This window comes from Centrocercus urophasianus, unplaced genomic scaffold (genome assembly GCF_019232065.1).
Source record: "Centrocercus urophasianus isolate 14NV4802_14NV808 unplaced genomic scaffold, USGS_Curo_1.0 seq_27, whole genome shotgun sequence".
Lineage (NCBI taxonomy): Eukaryota > Metazoa > Chordata > Aves > Galliformes > Phasianidae > Centrocercus > Centrocercus urophasianus.
The window spans coordinates 9,581,504-9,600,714 of NW_024884833.1; the positions used below are offsets into that span (position 1 = coordinate 9,581,504).

Sequence of the window (19,211 nt, forward strand, 5' to 3'; positions counted from 1 at the left end):
GTTACTGCTAGTCTAATAAGGAAACAAAGCCATCTCAACAACCTTGCTTACTTACACCGTCACACTCAAAGCGTTCTTAGCCTTTTAAAACAAACTCAGCAATTCTCATGTACAAACACAATTTAATTTATTTTATTTTATTGTTGCTGTCAGATGACTGTGTGTTACGAACCACGTCACCACCAGCGAGCAAAAACAAGAGCACTTTCTTTGTCATTATCTGTATTTTACTTATCCTTGTCATTGGAGCCATTGTAGTCATCTGGAGAAAATCAAAATCAAAACCACGCGCTGCCAGTAAAGGTAGGTATGAGAAGCTGACAAATGACTCCAAAACCCTTCCTTCCTATGCGAGCAATTATCATGAGAGCCCAAGCTATCAGGAAGACCAAGTGATTGAATACAGAGATCGAGATATCGAAGATGATGATGAAGAAGATGATATTGTATACATGGGTCAGGATGGCACAGTCTATCGTAAATTTAGGTATGGACTTTTGGAGGATGATGAAGAAGATGAGCTTGAATATGATGATGAAAGTTATTCATTTAGATAACTCTATTGTCTTATGGGTTTTCTGCTCTGTTGCTTTTCCTATGAAATTGCAGCAATTTAGTTAAGTATGTCTATTTGCTCCTTTTTAGGCTGAACTTAAGATTTTAACTAACGCTTATTTTGAGAGCAGAATGGTTTCTAAAAACATTTTCTTCCTGAAGCTTTACATAAATCCCTCTTAGGCTTTTAAATTGCACTCCAGATGTATGTTGTTTAAAAGAATACATTCCTATGCATTTCTGTGGGCAGTAAATCCCTTCCCAATGTGTATGCACATGCACTGTGATAAGCACAAACATCCATGCAAACCGTACATACGTACTTACTGCAAACTTTGCTACTCTTTTTTAAAATGGTGCAGATATAGACAAGATTGTTGTATTTGTCTACATGACAAATATCTCTGGAGTAGCGTTCCAGTAGTTTACTACACTGTGATTATAGTTAAGTAGACTTTTGTAATAGCACGGGCAAGGTTTCTGATTCTAGCCAGATTTTCTTTGTTGATGTCACCTGGTGCAGCTATGCTCCTCAAAGCCAATACGTTTCTGCTTATAATCTTGTGGCATAGTTCCCAATGAAATTGTGCACTGATTACGTGATTTTTAAGAGCTGAGATTGTGACTGCTCCAGATTGCTTCACTGTACTCATGGTTTGTATCAAAAATATTGAAAATATTTTATGTAGCAATTTCTGATTACTCTTTATTCAACAGCTTGTTAAATAGTCTTTTGTTGCACACACAGACTTCTTGGTTTACTGCAAAGGGAAATATGGTCTGTAAATACAGTCACAAAACAGCACTCCTTTCCTTTCTAATTAGCTTCTCAAGCTACAGATGATTTAAATACCATTTGTTCAAGTAAGTTTCACGTTTCTGATGTAAATGCCTCAAGTTTATTGGAGGATGGCAAAGGGGATAACTAATATTTATTTAGTAATGTAATTTAAAGGAACACAGTAATGTGATTTTTGTATTACTACGAAAATTTAATTCATTGTACTAAAGGATGCTCTTTATGGCCCTTTACTGTGAAAGAATAAATTCTTTGCACAAAACCATTTTGAAAATGTCATTATTTATCAAGTTTTCCTCTTTCCTTTTCAGCTCCTTTGGAGCTTTGTAACTAGAAATAACTGTGGACCTGTAAATCAACTACTTCTAATGGCTGCAAAGAAAGTGTGTGAGAATATCTAATTTTTATAGCTCGATTCCTAAGTGGTATTTCTTGCAAAAAGTATTTATAAATACCTTCAGATCTTTCCATCTGTATGTTCAAAGAAGTTCTAAGGAGAAGACCGTTGTTTCCACTTTGAATTTTAATCTTTAAATCGTTACATCTTAAACAAGAATGCAAAATTATGTGAGTTCAAAAAAGTCAAAGCAAGGACCTACATTTATCAAAAGTTTCACAAGAGGAAGGTGCTCTGGAAAGATACGTCTTACCTGGCACTTTATTTCAAGTTCTTCTCTGAAGTAGTTCTGAAAAAAAAAAGGGTGGGGGAGTGGGGGGAAGGGGGAAAAGGAGAGTGAACAATCAGAATGAAAGGTCATATTGAATGAAAGACTGCCTTATTTTGCTCTCCTAACCTTGTTTGGATTAGCATGCTTTGTCATCATTGTTAATGATGTATTTAACAATTGTAAGAATTTGGTATGAAAACCTGGAATCTCCTCATCACATTTCAAAGGCTTAATCCTAGCTGCACCTGAGCATTTAGAAATCACTTGACAAATGCAGTGAGTACCTTGTGTACGCAATCACTCTAACATTTCCATCATTTTAATGAAGTTTCTTGAATTTTACTGTACTCTGAATGGTTCAGTATTTTGAATAAGCCAAAGTGTGCATATACCCACAAAGCCAATTCTCTGTCTTACTTCCTCCTCCACCCACCGTAGTAAGAAAGATGTTCCAAAGAGAGCTAGTATATTTCAAAAACACAAGGCTGCTATAGAAACTCTTGCATCTGACTATCTGTTCTCTAGTTCTTTTTTTCTAATGTGCCTGAATTCTTCTGATCTTCAGTAAACTCACACTTTTGTCAATGGTTTATGGGCCGATTCCTGGTTCCATGACTAGTGGGGTGGAGGATCTGTAGATCTGTGCCTCCAGAAAGGGGAAGCAGGAGACCCTAAATAATTAAAAACAGAGGCAATGATCTGAGGAGAAACAAACTAATTTACTAAATATGGTATCGGAATGCAAAATAACACACTATAATACAGTATAATTAGAATTGAAGTTAATAAATCAAATGTAATGAGAGAGAATGTTCAAAAGGTGGAAAGGGCTCATCATAGTTGGGTCGAGCAGCAGGCAGGAGAGCTGAAAAAGGGAAAAGAGCATGTCAGGTGAACTTCCAAGGCTTTGTATCTGTTCCCCCTGAGCAAAAATGATAACAGAAGAGCAAATAATCTTCTGGGGAATATTTTTTTCTCTTCTGGAACAAGTATCCAGACATGGAACAGTAACTCTTTAACTCCCAGTGCACTATATGATGTTATGATGTGGAATACCGATAATCAAAAATCATAAAACCATGACAGCTTTCTCGTTTTCTGAGTCTTTTTTCCTCACATCAATGCCCCTCAGTTTTCTCCTGCCCTCAGGCTTCACTCCGTATCTTCTTGCCATTCCTATTAATTCATGGAGTTTCTAAAGACCTTCATTCTTCTCCGATTACTTTTATTTTATCCACCTTTCTGCTAGGCAACTATTTCTGATTACTAGTAGTAAAGCTCTTTGAAAAAGATTTTGTGAAAATTGCATCTTTGGTGCAGGTCTACCACCACTTACCTCTCATGTAATTCAGGTATATTTATTCAAAGGAACGAGTAGATTATCAGGGTTCTTTAGCCTCCCTCTTTCCAGAGAACATAGAAAAATTTTAGTCTTCCATGACTTCACCCTGATGTTTTGCTAGAAAAGAAGTGAAGGAAAGTGGATTGAAGGAGCCACTGTTCAGGTATCTTGAGACCCAAGGTTCCTTCATCTGTGGGCTGTTCCTGACAAAACTACGTTTTAGTTGAACCACAGAACGGCTTGGGTTGGAAGGGACCTCAAGAATCATCAAATTCCAACTCCTCTGCTGTGGGCAGAGTTGCCAATCATTAGATCATGTAGTAGATTAGATTGCCCAGGATGCCATTCAACCCTGAACACTTTCAGGGACAGGGTCTCCACAACCTCTCTGGGCAGCCTGCTCCAGCATCTCACCACCCTCTCAGTGAAACGCTTCTCTGACATCTAATCTAAATCTCCTCTCCTTTAGGCCAACACCATTCCCCCTTGACCTTTCACTATCTACCCATGCAAAAAGTTGATTTCCTTCCTGTTTATAAGCTTCCTTTAAATATTGGAAGGCAGTAATGAGGTCTCCCGACAGTCTTCTCCAAGCTAAACAATCCCAACTCCCTCAAACTGTCCTCAAAGAAGAGATGTTCCAGCCCTCTGATCATCTTCCTAGCCTCCTCCGGACCCTCTCCAAAAGGTTCACATCTTTCCTGTAGTGGGGGCCCCAGGCCTGGATGCAGTACTCCAGATGGGGCCTCACAAGGGCAGAGTAGATGAGGACAATCAACTCCCCTACCCTGCTGGCCACCCCTCTTGTGAAGTAGCCCAAGATACTGTTGGCCTTCTGTGCCGTCTACACACTGCTGGCTCATGTTAAGTTTTTCATCGACCAGGACCCACAAGTCCTTCTCAGCAGGGATACTTTCAAGGAGTTCTTCTCCCAGTGTGTATACATATCTGGGATTACCCCAACCCAAGCGCAAAACCTTGCGTTTTGCTTTGTTGAGACTCCTTAAGTTCACAAGGGCCCATTGTTCGAGTTTATCAATGTACCTCTAGATAGCAGCCCTTTCTTTTGCCATATCAACTGCACCAGTCAGCTTGGTATCACCAGCAAACTTATGAGAATGCAGTTGATACTACTGTCTGTGTCAGTGATAATTAATGAGTACCAGACCCAAGACAGACCCCTGGGGACACCTCTCATCACCAGCCTCTATCTGGACATAGAGCCATTGAGCACCACCCTCTGGCTGTGTCCTTTAAACCACTTTCACAGCTTACCATGTATTTGCTTCTTGGTCTTGCATGTGGAATGCAGTAGTGGCTGAAGACTTAGATAGGAGTTTCAAACTAAAATAGGAAGGTAAACAAGTTTAAAGCAGTTAATGTAGTAGTCTTTCAAATGGAAATTGAGGCATTTGATTTTCTCATGAAAAATAATGCATGCTTCAAGAGAAATCATAGAATGATAGAATCACCAAGGTTGGAAAAGTCCCACAAGAGCACCCAGTCCAAATATCCCCCCAAAATACATATTTTTGCATTTAAAAATGTATTTACAATCAGATTTCCAAGTTTAAATTTTACCTATAGAAAAAATCTGATTATCCTTAGGTCACCAGAAAATAAACTAGAACTAATGATAGAATTTTTCAATTTCCCTCAGCATCTTATGTGTACATGTGATTTCAAGCCTGAAATTCAAGTAATAAGACATACAGCCTGACGAGGAACAGGGGTAGTTTACAAACAGCTCAAAAGCACTGTATCACTTAGTCTTTTATACTATGTAAAAGCAAGCTGTCCACAAACCTCAAAAGTTTTGCAGAAAAAGACACCCAGCATGTGGGTATCTGAGACAGAAAAAAATAAAGCAAAATAAATTCTCTGCCATAACAAGATAACCAATACATGAAGTCAGTATTCTAAGCTATGTAATTAGTTGTATTGTCACTGCCATTGTCAGCAATGTTTATAAAACTCTTCTCAATTAAAAAAATCCTAGGAGGTCACATATATCCAAATAATATCCTGGAACAGTAGATAATATAACTCTTCTAGCTATCGTACTAGGAAATACAACTTTTTGTTTATTTTATGTCTTTCTTATTTCAGAAAAACACAAGCAAATTAGGAAAAAAGTATATAGTCCTATATAGACCATATTAATTACAAAATAATTCTGATACGATTTGGTATTCAATACCTCATATCAGTTCCAGGAATAAAAAAAAATTGTATGTATTAAAAAAACAAACAAAAGAAACCAAATAAACAAACAAAAAAAAAACAGTAGAACAACTGGATACTTTGATACTTTGCCCCAGTGATGAGCCATTAAAAAACCTGAGTGTTATGTACTTGAGGATTTAACATTTATGTCTACACTTACAGTTAGTAGACGCTGCTAGTAGAACAGCTTCATCCATGACAAATTCTGAGGTACACTGAAGAGTCCACTGCATCTAATACAAAAAAGAAGTCTTTATGGCATATCCACATCACCACAGTCTATTACGTTCTTTTATGGTGGGAATTCAGGGATATCACATAAAGGTTACATGAAGATCAACATATAAACAACATGAAAGAGTGAAGGAAAGTTTCTCCTATGAGACCAGGGACAGATTAATGTGTTTCAAGATACAGGTTTGATTTGTTTGCAGTTGTAGCAGATGGACTTTTGACCTGACCTAGATGAATGTTTAAACAAGTGAACAAGAATGAAAGAAGAGGATGCAACTCTTTCCATCTGACTTCTAAGAGAACAAAGTAGTTTTAGATTTTGAAAAAGAATACAGATCCAGTTCGAGGTCATGACATTCTGAGGGCATATCTCCCATAAGTCCTAGATAAAAAAAATGCACATGCGCCAACAAACAAACAAGCAAACAAATAAACAGATGGGTTACTTTTGAAACAGTCTAATTTTAACTAGTTTAAACAACCTCTGAACATTTTTCCACAACAGTAATAGACTCTGGGAGGTGGCAGTCAATCAAAAAGCGCATTGCATGAAAAAACACAAGCTTAATTTTTAAAAAGTACTTGAAACTACAGTAATACTTGAACTGCTTGAACTCTAACAACTTGAACGATCTTCATGCTTGACTTGGCGTTCATATGTTGCCTTAATTATAAAAAAAACACTGCAGCATCTGAAACATAGATGTTATGCTACAACATTTCTAAGCAAGAGTTTTGCCACCTCAAACTGAAAGTAGCAGCACAATTGAAGAATTCTGCAGTACCTTTCAGTATATGAATTGCCTGAATCGCCCCCAGCAATTCAGGTGGAGACAGTCAGAGAGCTTCTCCTCCATCTGGACTGTCACAAGTCCATGGGACTGGATGGGCTGCACCCTCAGGTGCTGAGGGAGCTGGCAGGAGTGATTGCTGAACCCCTCTCAGCCATCTGTCAGCATTTCTGGTTAACTGGTGAGGTCCCAGAGGATTGGAGGCTTGTTGATGTGACTCCCATCTTCAAGAAGGGCCATAAGGAGGATTTGGGGAACTACAGGCCTGTCAGCCTGACCTCGGTACCGGGGAAGGTTAGGGAGCAAATCATCTTGGGTGAGATTGCACAGCATGTACGCAGTGTCCAGGGGATCAGACCCAGCCAGCACAGGTTCATGAAAGGCAGGTGGTGCTTGACCAACCTCATCTCCTTCTATGACTGGGTGACCAGTCTGCCAGATGATGGAAGGGCTGTTGATGTAGTCTTCCTAGACTTCAGCAAAGCCTTTGACACGGTCCCTCACAGGCTTCTTCTGGGGAAACTGGCTGCCTGTGGTCTGAACAGGTCTACCCTTCTTTGGGTAAGGAACTGGCTAGAGGGCTGTGCCCAGTGGGTCGTGGTGAATGAAGTTCAGCTGGCGACCCATTACAAGTGGTGTCCCCCAGGGGTCAGTACTGGGGCCCATCTTGTTTAATATCTTTACTGATGACCTAGATGAGGGCATTGAGTGCACCCTCAGTAAGTTTGCAGATGACACCAAGTTGGGAGGTGGTGTTGATCTGCCTGAGGGTAGGGCGGCCCTTCAGAGGGATTTAGACAGGCTGGACTGCTGGGCTGAGGTGAGTGGGATGAGGTTCAACAAGGCCAAGTGCCGGGTCCTGCACTTTGGGCACAACAACCCCATGCAGCGTTACAGGCTTGGAGGTGAGTGGCTGCATGAGTGTGAAGAAGAGAAGGACCTGGAGGTGATGGTTGATGCTCGGCTGAACATGAGCTGACAGTGTGCCCAGGTGGCCAAGAAGGCCAGTGGCACCCGGGCTTGCATCAGAAATAGTGTGGCCAGCAGGAGCAGGGAGGTGATCATCCACCTCTACTCAGCACTGGTGAGGCTGCACCTCGAGTATTGTGTTCAGTTTTGGGCCTCACTACAGGAAAGATGTTGAGGTCCTGAAGCGTGTCCAGAGAAGGGCAACAAAACTGGTGAGGGGTCTGGAGAAAAAGTCTTATGAAGAGTGGCTGAGGGAGCTGGGATTGTTCAGTCTGGAGAAGAGGAGGCTCAGGGGAGACCTCATTGCACTCTACAACTTCCTGAAGGGAGGCTGTGGTGAAGAGGGATTTGGCCTCTTCTCCCAGGCAACGAGCAGGACACGGGGAAATGGCCGCAAGTTGTATCAGAGGAGGTTTAGATTAGACATAAGGAAGAACTTTTTGTCTCAGAGAGTGGTCAGGCACTGGAATGGCTGCCCAGGGAGGTGGTGGAGTCGCCGTCCCTGGCAGAGTTCAAGAGGCGCCTGGATGACGTGCTGCGTGATGTGGTTTAGTGCTTGTGGTGGCAATGGTGATGAGGAGACGGTTGGACTGGATGATCTTGTAGGTAGTTTCCAACCTTGTGATTCTATGATTCTATGCTAAAGAATATGCAGATTATACACACAGTAAAAATCAGTCAGAAAATCTGCAAGCAGCATTACAATTTTTTTAATTACATTCTCTTATTAATAGTACAGTACCACAACAAATTCAAGTTATCTGCACATAATACGAAAATAGAACACATCATAAAATTTATACTGTAATAGGGATCATGTATTGAACTTAGAAAGTTATATAAAATATCTGATTTTAAATAATGCACAAATAGGTACACTCAACCAAGTGAATGCAATTACATTTCCCCTAACGTGAAGACAAACACAAAGAGTCTATTGTTTTACTGTTAATATTCTTCACACTTTAGGTTAAAGCTCTGAGCAAAATAAGTTTCTCAAACTTCCCCTTTGCAACTGCTTTCTATCATCAAGCACAGCTGTTCCAAAAACAATGATGAGCAGATTTTTGTACAGTAACATTCACTAGCAGTTACAGAGTAGCATTACTGAGACAACCAGCTTAAGGCACCATGGTTTTCACAACTGACACAGGAAGTTCATGGCAAAAGAAAAAAAACAAAACAAAACAATGAGCTTAGACATAATGCTACAATGAATAAAGATTTATTCTTCAAACACTTTTAAAACATACTTTATTGACAAGCATGGCTTCCGTCGTTCCTCCAGAAGTATAAAATATCAAATAAGAACTTGGCATTGTTACAAACTCAAGAATACATCCCACTGGAGGAAAAAAAAAAAAAAAAAAGTGAAAATATCCCCTCATCATCTCTCTATTTTAGAGAGGAAAAAAAGAGCTGCTACTACTTTCAAGATAATTCCCATATATTTCCAATATGCAATCCAGTAAAGTCCATTAAACTGTTGTTTTGGTTGGTTTTTTTTTTTTTTTTTAATTCATGCAAATATTTTTATGTTTTCTTACTAAGAAGATTAAAGCATACTGAAAATATCCAGATAAGAGACAAGAAAAACTGTCAGTGTCTTTGGAGAGTTAAATCTGTAAACAACCTTAGCAATGCAGGCCAAAACATACTTTAGTGCAGTAAGTTCTTATTTAGAAATCACTCTTTCCTCCCCCAAGAACTGTACTTCCATTTTCTTGCCATCAACAGGAATGATGAGCAATTCCTATCAGTGAGCTCTGCTAAAGTTCTATGCAGCAATAAAGATTCCTTGCCTTGTTCAACGTCTTTTCCAAAAGTATCCCATGGTAATGGCATGAAGTTTAAATAAAAGGAGTTGAACTAAACTCCTGGCATGCTGATACTGCCTCAAGAAATTCTCATGAAGCTTTTTTTTGTCCAAGCTCTCCAAACCGCTAGAGTGAAATAAAAAAATAAAATAGGAGGAAAGTAGGAGGAAAGTCAGAAAATTGTGTCACAGAGCAGGGGGAGTAGATTCATAAGCACAGGCTTCCAAGTATATAGTGTCCTCTACCACCTGTATTTATATTTTAACAGATTTTTCTCAAGATATAATGAATTTTGACAGTACATCCTTCACTTACCTGTGTAAACATTTCAGAGTAGAGAACGCCGCAGAAAAGGCAACTTTTATATTAAAAACTCAGTACTTACTAAAGGTACATTATTCTAAAAATTTCTGAAGACTTCCACTGATCTACAGTGAAAAGTCTGGATTATGCTTCTACTTTGTGCAGATGAAGATACTTTTGTGCTTTACATTCTAAATTCAACATTTTACTGAGTCATTTCACTGTCAGTATAATAGTTAATCCAAAGTTTCTTCTTATCTAAGGCAGCAGCAGCTGAAATGCAAATTTGTTTTGGTTACCTTCTCTGTCTTAGAAACATTGCTAAGACTTGTTCATTATCCTTTCATCCTAAAACTTTGACATACATTAGCTTTCTCCACATCATTAATTTCCAGAACTTTAGAGAAACATTTCATCAGAAGGATGATGTTTGCATTACACATTGTAGTACGTGCAGTCAACTAGGCAGAAGTATTCATATTCCAGTAATTCAGTAACTAACAGAGACTTCCTTAATTTCAATCAAGGCTAATAAATAATTGCAATCAAAATTAAGAATTACAGTGAATTATTCTTGATACTGTTATCCAATCTTCGGCTTCCTGCATGACAAGTCAACTTTTGACTCATTTATTATAAGCTGCTTGATGTGTCAGATGTGATGACATAAAACTGGGAAATCAGTTTAGAATGATATTCTGTCTGTGAAAAACTGAAAATCTTCATTTATGTTTTAACTGTCTACACTCGGAGCAAGCAGAGGTCAGAATTAACTTTGGTCATGTTCCACATGGGTTAAAATCTCTATAACAATTAGTACGATACAGATTTGTATCTGTAAGGACCTAAAATAGTTTCCTCCTCCTTCTGCACGACTTGTTTCATAACCAGTCAACAAAGAAAACTTTAATCACATTGTGTGGCTTCAGCGTTTAGTTCCAGTCACAGACACACAAACAAGCAGTTATGGGTTAACCCTGGTGGGCAGATAAACATCCCTCACTCAGTCCTGCTCGCTCCCAGTGGGAAAGGAAAGAGGAAAGGAAAAGCAGGAAAACTCATGAGTCAAGGTAATTTAACAAGCAAAGAAGCGTAATAAGAGAAAAATGTTTATTACTCACCATCTTGCATGGGTAGACCACTGCCCAGCTGCTACCCAAGAGAAGATGGCTAACCTACCTGAACCACACTCTCCTTCCATTTTATTGCAGAGCATGACACTGATAAAGAACATCTCTTTAGTTAGTTCATGTCATCTGCATGTCTGTGTCCCCTCCTGACCTCTTGCAAAGCCCAAATGGATGCACTTGAATCAGAGCAAGAAATAGAAAAGGCTTTGACACTATGCAAACACTGTTAGGGTACAGATAAAGCATTAGGATGCTTAGTCACAAATCTAAAACACAGCACCATACAAGCTGCTGTGAAGAGAATTAACTCAATTCCACACAGATCAACCACCTAAGTCTATGTTGTATCAAACGATATATGATATGTAACTAGGCCAAGAATAGTTTATAACAAGGGGAAAAAAAAAAAAAAAAAAAAAAAAAAAAAAGGTTTTTTGCTCAGTGGTTTTTCCCTTCTGGTAGATGAAAGAAGTTGTCCTTGAGTTTAAGGTGCTCTGGTAAATCTAGTTGTCTTTTTGCCTCTTCAATGTCCTCCTGAATTGCCGAAATGAGTGTCTCTGAAAAATAAAAAGCAGAACAGCAGTATTGAAAAGGTCATCTGAATTCTGAGTACAGAATAAAGCAAGGCATACCACTACATCACAGAAAGTGATTTCTATTACAAAGTTGGAAAGGCAGCATTATCTTTGTTTTTAAAATGCTTTGGTTTTGATGTCAGAATTGCACTTCTCAGTGCTTACAGCATTACCCTTTGCTTGCTTCCAGGCACGTTAGCAAAAAAGTCTACAGAATCTTTGGGACAACTTCAGTTCCAACAATACTACTTCTTTTTAAAAATGTAGCAAGATTAGACCAATGATTTTATGACACTCAGAACAGAATTACTGAAAACACAATTATTAGACTTAAATAAGTACTGATATACTTGAAAAGATGAGGGGTTTTATCTTTTTAATTCAACTAATGGATGCACTTATAAAAACATTTTACTGAAATGTTAAAGGTTAAAACATAACATAGCTAATTATGAGGACAGAAGGTGATGACACAGAACTTTCAATGTGAAAGAGTATGACAAACAAAAGATTAGTTTAACAGAAACCTGCAATACTGACCTAAAGAATTAAAGTTTTTTTCTGATCGAATATACCCAGTAATGACTATACTAAGAATTTCTCCATAGAAGTCTTCCTTGAACGTGTTGATAATGTGTGTTTCCTAGAAGAGAAATTAGTTGTCAGTTGTCATGGTGAATTTTGAGTTTAATTCCTTTCTTGCAAGGATGTTCAGTTAACATACTTAATTCAAATTCTCTCTTACGCATTATCAGACAAACTAAGATACTTAGCCTAACATGTATGATACAAGATTGAGATGATAGAGCCTTTGATAACACCAGCAGTTGCACTTCGTAAGGCATTTAAGAGAAGTTGTTCACTTATGGACATTCTGACTGTTAAAGTCAGGAAAAACACTTCACCCCTTATCTCAAACGTAAGATTTTTTGATGCATAAAATCCCAAATTTTATATGATCGTTACATTCCAAATAACTGTGATGAATTTGATTGCGATGATATTAAGAAAACCTTCTCAGCTAGTTCACAGAGGAACTAAATGTTAAGACTATCAAAGGAGTGAAGGCAGTTGTCTTCAAAGCAGAGATTCATCGTGAAACAAAATTGCTTCCAGGTATTAGCAATTAAAACCAAGTTCTGCAAGACTCAAGAAAAGCACAAAAACATGACACTAAGAAAAATAAAGATGCCACAGTTTGGGATTTAAGCTCCATCCTGTTACTATTTACTTTTGAATCTTGAATCTGCATATTAAGTCACAGAACCACACACCATTTAAGAGTAAAATTAATGCAAAACCACTAGTAATTAAAATGTCCTCAAATTTCTTATTTTTAATCTGTATGAATAATGGAGGGCAAAAGGTTAGTATGTTCTACCTCATTCTAGGGCTCTCATAACTCACAACCTTGATACAGGTTTTGAATTTAATGGTTACGTTTATCTACCTGTCAAAACAACAAACACAAACATGCTCCAGAAGAATTTAAGTGGTGATGGAAGAAAACAATTCTACTTAAACTCTATTTATATACAGCTGCACACTGTCCAGTTACAGTTTCAGATTACAAACACATGTACACTGAACACATTTCTAACAGCAGACAAAATTTCTAAATATCACTTATGGACCAAATTCTGCTTATCTTTTTCAAAGTCAATGTCCTGCTCATTTACTATAGTCAAAGTATCACACAAAGCAAAGTTCTTACCACTGATTTCTTAATATTCTTATAGAAAGGATTCCATCCTATGCTCAAAACCATTTTATGAACATCTCCATTTCCAACAGAGGCCCATCCATAGTATATACCAGTAGGGATATCGGATGGAAAGCTTTCGACTACTTGTTCAGAAAAGTTAGCTGCAAAAATTTTAAAAAGTGCACATTTGTGTAAGTCAATAACAATGCAATTTTCAAATACTTACAAGGCAAGCTCTGCCTACATGCTCTTTGTGCATGTATAATGATGACAGCAATACAACATACTATTTGCAAAGTATAAACAAGAAAACAGCTTTGTAAAAAGTAGTCCTGTGATGATACCAGTCATCCTATCACCTATGCATACTATTTTAGAGTAACACACATCCTATTCTACAATGAAAAATAATAAACTAACCATTAAGTCTGCATTTCACTATTAGAAGCATCACTGCTTCAATATGGTCAAAGAACAGAAAAATCAAATCTCTGAGTGGCATCAGAATTATGCACCAAAGGGCTAGTATCGCCTCCTGCAGCAGATAAAACATGGGAAAACATGGTGATTTCAGTCACCTGTCCGAGTTTTCACACTGCCTTTCAGGTTACCCACAACTGGGGATTTATGGGATTTTCTTTGAAAACTATGAATCTGAAATAAACTCCTGCCTGAGTGAAGGGAATGAACCCCAAACCACTGCCCTCCTGAACTTTGCACAGAGCTCTTCATACAGGGTTTCAGGCCAATGCTAAAGAACGTTGTTAGTGATCTCTTTTGGTTCACAAGCAGCCACTAACTTCCCTCACTCCAGAACACCACCCTCCAGAATTCCATTAACTCGCACTGATGCAAATAAAAGAAAAATAACATGTTTCTATTAACTGATGCCGTTGCAAGCCTGATACTTCAGGCTTGCTCCTTCAGGTTCTCTTGTCTACTGTGATGGGCACCACACAGCTGCTTCAGTGCCTCTTTAGAAGACAACAAAATGCGTTTCATTTACATCTTCACTGGTAATTAGATCGAGAAGGGAGCAGCCACGTGAAACATACGGCCCTCTTTAGGGTACACCCGTTTGCTCTGCTTTTCAACCCCTGAATCACCATCTTTATGTTTCTCACAGCTATCTCCACGCTCCAGCTTGGCCAAACAGGTTTGCACCAAACTGCCACATCGCAGCTCCGCGCACACCGCATTGTTAGCACTGTTCAGCACCCCGCAAATCATCACGGCCATCGTAAGAAAAGAAAAAAAAAAAAAAAAAAAAGAGCTGTCAGACGGCGGCCGAAGCCGCTGCAGATAAGGAGCGCTATGCGCCTCACGCCGCGCACCAGCCCGGCCCTGTCCCGCTCACCGGTGGGTACGCCCAGCTCTCTGGAGCCCCTGCCGAAGCCCTTCACCACCTCCCCACGGCAGAAGTACGGCAGGTGCCTCATGGCGGCCGCACAGCGGCCCCGCATCGCCAACAGCGTCCACCTTCCAGCCGCTCGACGCCGACGACTGCCTCAGGCCCTCGCCTCTTCCTCGTCCTGGGCACTACCACGCGGAGGGGAGAGCAGGAGGAGTGCCCCCTTTTTCGAGACGAAGGACGCTCTGCCAGGCGCCGGCCTCCCCCACGGATGGGCTCGCCCACAGCCGGGCGCTGGCCCTCCCGTCAGAGCCGGAGCGCGGCCGCTGCCGATGGCCGGTTGCGTCTGTGACACTCGTTACTTCAGTGTCAGAAGCTCTGGCTGACTTACAGACTCTCACTGTTGTAATCGCAGCTGTTCAACGTCGAGGGGTGGTAGTGCATATAAGAAGAAAAGCGCTGCTGCCACATCCGTTCGTTCCTTGATAGCAGGAGCATCTTGGATATTGAGCACAGTATTGACAGGAAACGAGGGAGCAGCAAGGAGCGCTGCTGGGGGGTCAGGCGTGTTATGAGGAACGCATTGTGAACGAGAGGGCGGTGTGGGCACAGAACAGACTGCCCAGGGCCGCGGGCACAGCCCTGAGTTGCCGGAGTTCAGGGGCGTTGGGACAGACATAAGTCTTGAATTTCGGGTGGTGCTGTGTGCACCAGCCAGGAGTTGTACTTCACGCTTGTTTTTTTGTTTGTCTGTTCTTGGTGTTTTGTTTGTTTGTGGTGGTTTTTTTCTTTTTCCTTTTTTTTTTTTTTTTTTTTTTTTCCTTAATGACGACTGCTTTTCAGAACAATTTTTGCTGTTCTTTTGATATCCACAAGATGGCATGCAGTCTCTTTCCATATCTGTAGGTTTGAACATAACATTTACAATTTTCTCTCAGCAACAAAAAAAAAAAACCTTGCAAAATAGCAAGTCCACAAAGTATTTAAGAACTACTTGGTTAGTATTTTTGCAGAAGCCTGATGACTCCTGTTTATCAAATGCATTCTGTGAACAGTGATACTGCTGTTCACTTTTCTCTAGTGATGAACTGCTGTGATCCAGCTAAAATCCAAGGCATCCCTGTCACTATGTGTGTTTATTTTGCTGTTGATTGCATTTAGTTCAAGTTTTTGAGGGGGCAGTCTTGTATAACTAGTATTTAGTTACTTGTATTGAAAGTTAGTGGAGTTAGTGGAGGTTTTCCACACACACACACCAAAAAGAAAAAAGAAAAAAGAAAAAAAAAAAAGTGAAACAATTTTAGTGGTGATCATGTCTGCTAGCACTGCCAGAAGACAAGTTCAGTAGCTCATACCTGCCTGGGATTTGAAAGGCACTATTCTAGTCATTTAGAAAGGAACTTCCTTGCTTTTTGCTGGATTATCTTTAACAATCGTTGTTTGTGGAAAGTTCTCCTAGATTTTCTAGTGTATATATATACAAACATAGAAAATGGAATAAAGAGAATCGTGTTAAGTCATCTGTATAGGGCTGTGTCAGGTTACCTGATCAAATAGAAGCTTTGTGAACTCAGTGTACCAAGCAGTATTTCATGCAATGCAGAACGTGCTCTGTTCATCATTTCATAATAGATCACATGACTTGTACCACATCACAACCTTGTGCCAGAGCCTCTGCTTCCTGCTGCAATACTGCAAAAGGGTATTTTCCTAGACATGGCTTAAGGTGAAAGCAGGAATATCCTGTTTCTTCTATGTAAAGCTGGGAAAACAGCAGTGTAATTCTGCTGGATACTGTGATATTCCAGGACCATTCTGGCCAAGCTGGAAATTCTGGTTACACTGGGCTCTGTTGAAATATCCAAGAGGTGACTCAGAGAAAAGAGAGTACTGTAGTAAAACTAGTAGCATTTTAACCAGCTCCTTGGAAGTTTCCATTCCCAGCATGACAAAACTCTCATTGATTCAGGAGTTCAGTCCAAGGACACTGGCATGCCTTACTTTTAGTGGGCTGAAACCAGGTGGTGAAATTGGAGTACAAAGTTATATACAAAGCACTCTTGCAAGAGTGTCTAATAAACACACCTGCTTCAAAATTATTTTTCTGAGTTTTTGTCTGGAATAGCAAAATATGGGAGGTTTTATTGTTTTTGTTTATTTGTTCTGTTGTAGTATGAAGTTTTTTATTCTGTTTGAATAGACCACGTTCTTCTAGAGAAAAAAGATGCAGATGCACATGGTGGCTGGTATTACGTGACACTGAAGGAGCAAGTACAGTCAATGTCAGCAAAATAAGGCATAGTTGATATTATCTACTGTACACTTTCTGGCAATTGCAAAAAATTCCAGCAGCTACAACTTATGTATTACTAGCAGTGTGTGAGTGGCAAAGCTTGTTTGGTTCATTACTGGTGCAATCCAGAAGTAGCAGACATGTAGGTCTTGATGCTTTTCGTATCTAGCTTACAAGTCTGTCGTGTTCAAAATTTGCTCCCAGCTTTTTCATTCTTAGCTCTCTCCACTGAGCCCTCAGTTGGTATCAAAAATGCACAGTGCTACTTTCAGTGGCTTACCTGCTTTCCCTGGTCTCTACACAGCACTGCCTTGTGCCATATGAACATTTTTCATGGTTAGCACTTAAAGTTGTGTACATTTTAAAGCTACTGAAGAACGTAAGTTTTATTCACAGCCTTTACATGAATTACATGGACCTATTTGCCTGTCTTCCAAGAGCAGTTTAATATGTGTCTCAATTTAAGCAACTATGATCTAATTAGCCCTGAATCATAGTGAATGCCATTTGCACATCACTTTTTTTTTTTTTTCAGCTACCACTGATCCAGATCAACATGTTTGTAGCTAGTTTGCACACATGTATGAAAACAATTCAAATCTTTTATTTAGATTTCTAAATAATTCAGACATAATTCAGACTGAGTAACATTTTGTAGCAATCTTCAGAGGGAATCCTACACGCAGAGGCTTTGGTAGCAGAAGTATAGACATACAAGGCAAGGTATCTTAGGTAACTTCCAGTTCTAAATATAAGTAAATAAGATTATTATATTTTTGAGGGTCTGCATTCCAAATTACTTTGTACTTCTCAGCAAACAACACAGTGCTACCACAGTCAAATATAGAAAAACAAGATTGTTCACATGTTTGTGAAATCATTTGAGACCTGTGTTATCAGGAGCTGTGCAATACTTTGTGGATGAATAGATACTAGGCAACTTGGAGGTTAGTTATTTCTGATCAGTATTCCTGTGAAAATGGAATGTAAGAAGGAATAACATGTTACAGGAAGAAGTTAGCTGTGTTAAGAAAATCGTGAACAAATACAGCTGGGTAAGCTGTGGTTTTTCCAGTTCACTGAGTGTAATAAAACCAACCAAACAACAACAACAAAACCATCAAGGAAACAGAATAAAATAAAACAGAAATAACTTCACAGAATGACGTAATCATTGAATATCCTGAGTTGGAAGGGACCCACAAAGATCACCCATCCAGTCTAAGTCATGGCTTCACACAGTACCACCCCAAACCCATACCTTATGTCTGAGAGCATTGTCTGAACACTCCTTGAACACTGTCACGCCATGCCTGCTGCCCTGGGCAGGCTGTTCCATGCACGCTGTGGTGCACAACCCGTCCCCAACCCCCAGCTGCCCTCCCCTCACACAGCTCCATGCTGCTGTCACACAGAGCAGAGCTCAGCGCTGCCCCTCCGCTCCCTGTGAGGAGCTGCAGCCGCCATCAGGCCTCCCCTCAGCCTGCCCTGCTATGGGCTGAACGCACCCAGGGACCTCAGCTGCTTCTCTTGCATCCTGCCCTCTACACTCTTCTCTGTAGCCCTCCTTTGGGTGCTTTCTAATGTTTATATGGCTTTCTTCTGTTGTGGCACCCAAACCCACACACAGTGCTGGAGGTGAAGCCACACAGTGCAGCACAGAACAGGCAATCCCTATCACTGACTGGCTAGCAGCCTGATGTACCTTTGACCTTTTTGGCCATGAGGAAACTCTGCTGACTCACATTTAACTTGTCTTTAGCTTGGCATCAACCCTTTCCACGTGGCTCCTCTCCAGCCTCTTATCCCACAGTCTGTACGATTGTCCCTCCAGGGCTGATCCTTCCCAGGTGCTGAATCTGATGCTTGGTCATGTTAAATTTGTACGGTTGGTGATTGCTCAACCTTTAGTTTGTCAAAATCTCTCCACAAAGCTTCCCTGCTCGGGAGGAAATCAACAGGTCCCCCCTAATTTACTGTCATTCACAAGCTCATTTATTATGCATTCCAGTTCTGCATCAGGATCATTTACAACTGTGAAGAAAACTGATCCTAAAGTGGAGCTCTACTTCAAATTCTGGTGAAGCTGGATCATTTGGGAGTCTGATGAGTTAGAACAACAACAACAAAAAGAAGAGGAAAGAAATAAAAAGAGAACTAAACCCTCCTAAATATTTGTTTTTAATACATTTTTCTGATTTGGAAAATACTTGATTCTTAATTTACTCTTTTCATGGGGAAGAAAAGGAGACAAGAAGCAGAAGGTCTGAGCTTCTTAAATGGAAATTAGCTTGAGTGTGAATGAGCATGGAGATTAAAGACTATTTTATGCTTACGATAATACTTCATGATGTTTGGGAACACGTTGCAAAAAAGAAAAAACTAGAGAGAGGCACATTTTCAAAATTGTCTTCACCACAAGAACATGTTTCACAATGACAACAAATGTTTAA

At 39.8% G+C, this 19,211-nt stretch overlaps 2 protein-coding genes and 1 long non-coding RNA gene across 8 annotated transcripts in view; 1 reads left to right on the forward strand and 2 right to left on the reverse strand.

Annotated features, from left to right (window-relative positions):
- Positions 1 to 1,616, forward strand: part of PCSK5 (proprotein convertase subtilisin/kexin type 5) — a 265,188-nt gene extending 263,572 nt beyond the window's left edge. For all 3 annotated transcript variants that reach the window (XM_042826951.1, XM_042826953.1, XM_042826952.1), the window contains exon 37: positions 154 to 1,616. In XM_042826951.1, coding sequence (XP_042682885.1) covers positions 154 to 557 — 404 coding nt within the window. In that variant the 3' untranslated portion in view covers positions 558 to 1,616. The remainder of the gene's footprint in view (positions 1 to 153) is intronic.
- On the reverse strand, positions 106 to 6,798 carry LOC122164722. Of its 4 annotated transcripts, none has more exons than XR_006170307.1 (6): positions 6,610 to 6,798; positions 5,751 to 5,823; positions 4,640 to 4,708; positions 3,359 to 3,481; positions 2,597 to 2,887; positions 106 to 2,040 (listed from the first exon to the last, which is right to left on the reverse strand). It is a non-coding gene; the product is annotated as an uncharacterized LOC122164722 (long non-coding RNA). The 4 variants fall into 4 exon arrangements; XR_006170305.1 differs by lacking the exon at positions 6,610 to 6,798 and having other exon boundaries at positions 106 to 1,898; positions 2,005 to 2,040; positions 5,751 to 6,448; XR_006170306.1 differs by lacking the exon at positions 6,610 to 6,798 and having other exon boundaries at positions 2,597 to 2,693; positions 5,751 to 6,448.
- A 1,474-nt stretch (positions 6,799 to 8,272) lies between these two features.
- On the reverse strand, positions 8,273 to 14,760 carry RFK (riboflavin kinase). The gene is made up of 4 exons (XM_042826961.1): positions 14,472 to 14,760; positions 13,124 to 13,275; positions 11,950 to 12,052; positions 8,273 to 11,391 (listed from the first exon to the last, which is right to left on the reverse strand). Exons 1-4 carry the CDS (start codon positions 14,575 to 14,577, stop codon positions 11,273 to 11,275), a joined length of 480 nt encoding a protein of 159 aa, XP_042682895.1. The 5' UTR covers positions 14,578 to 14,760; the 3' UTR covers positions 8,273 to 11,272.
- Between the last annotated feature and the right edge of the window lie 4,451 nt (positions 14,761 to 19,211).

Coding starts and splice junctions, on each gene's coding strand:
- RFK (XM_042826961.1), bottom strand. CDS start 14,577: ATGCGGGGCCGCTGTGCGGCCGCCATGAGGCACCTGCCGTACTTCTGC. Junction 13,276..14,471: donor AGAGCTGGGCGTACCCACCG/GTGAGCGGGACA, acceptor AAATTTTTGCAG/CTAACTTTTCTGAACAAGTA. Junction 11,392..11,949: donor AAAAAACTTTAATTCTTTAG/GTCAGTATTGCA, acceptor TTTATTTTTCAG/AGACACTCATTTCGGCAATT.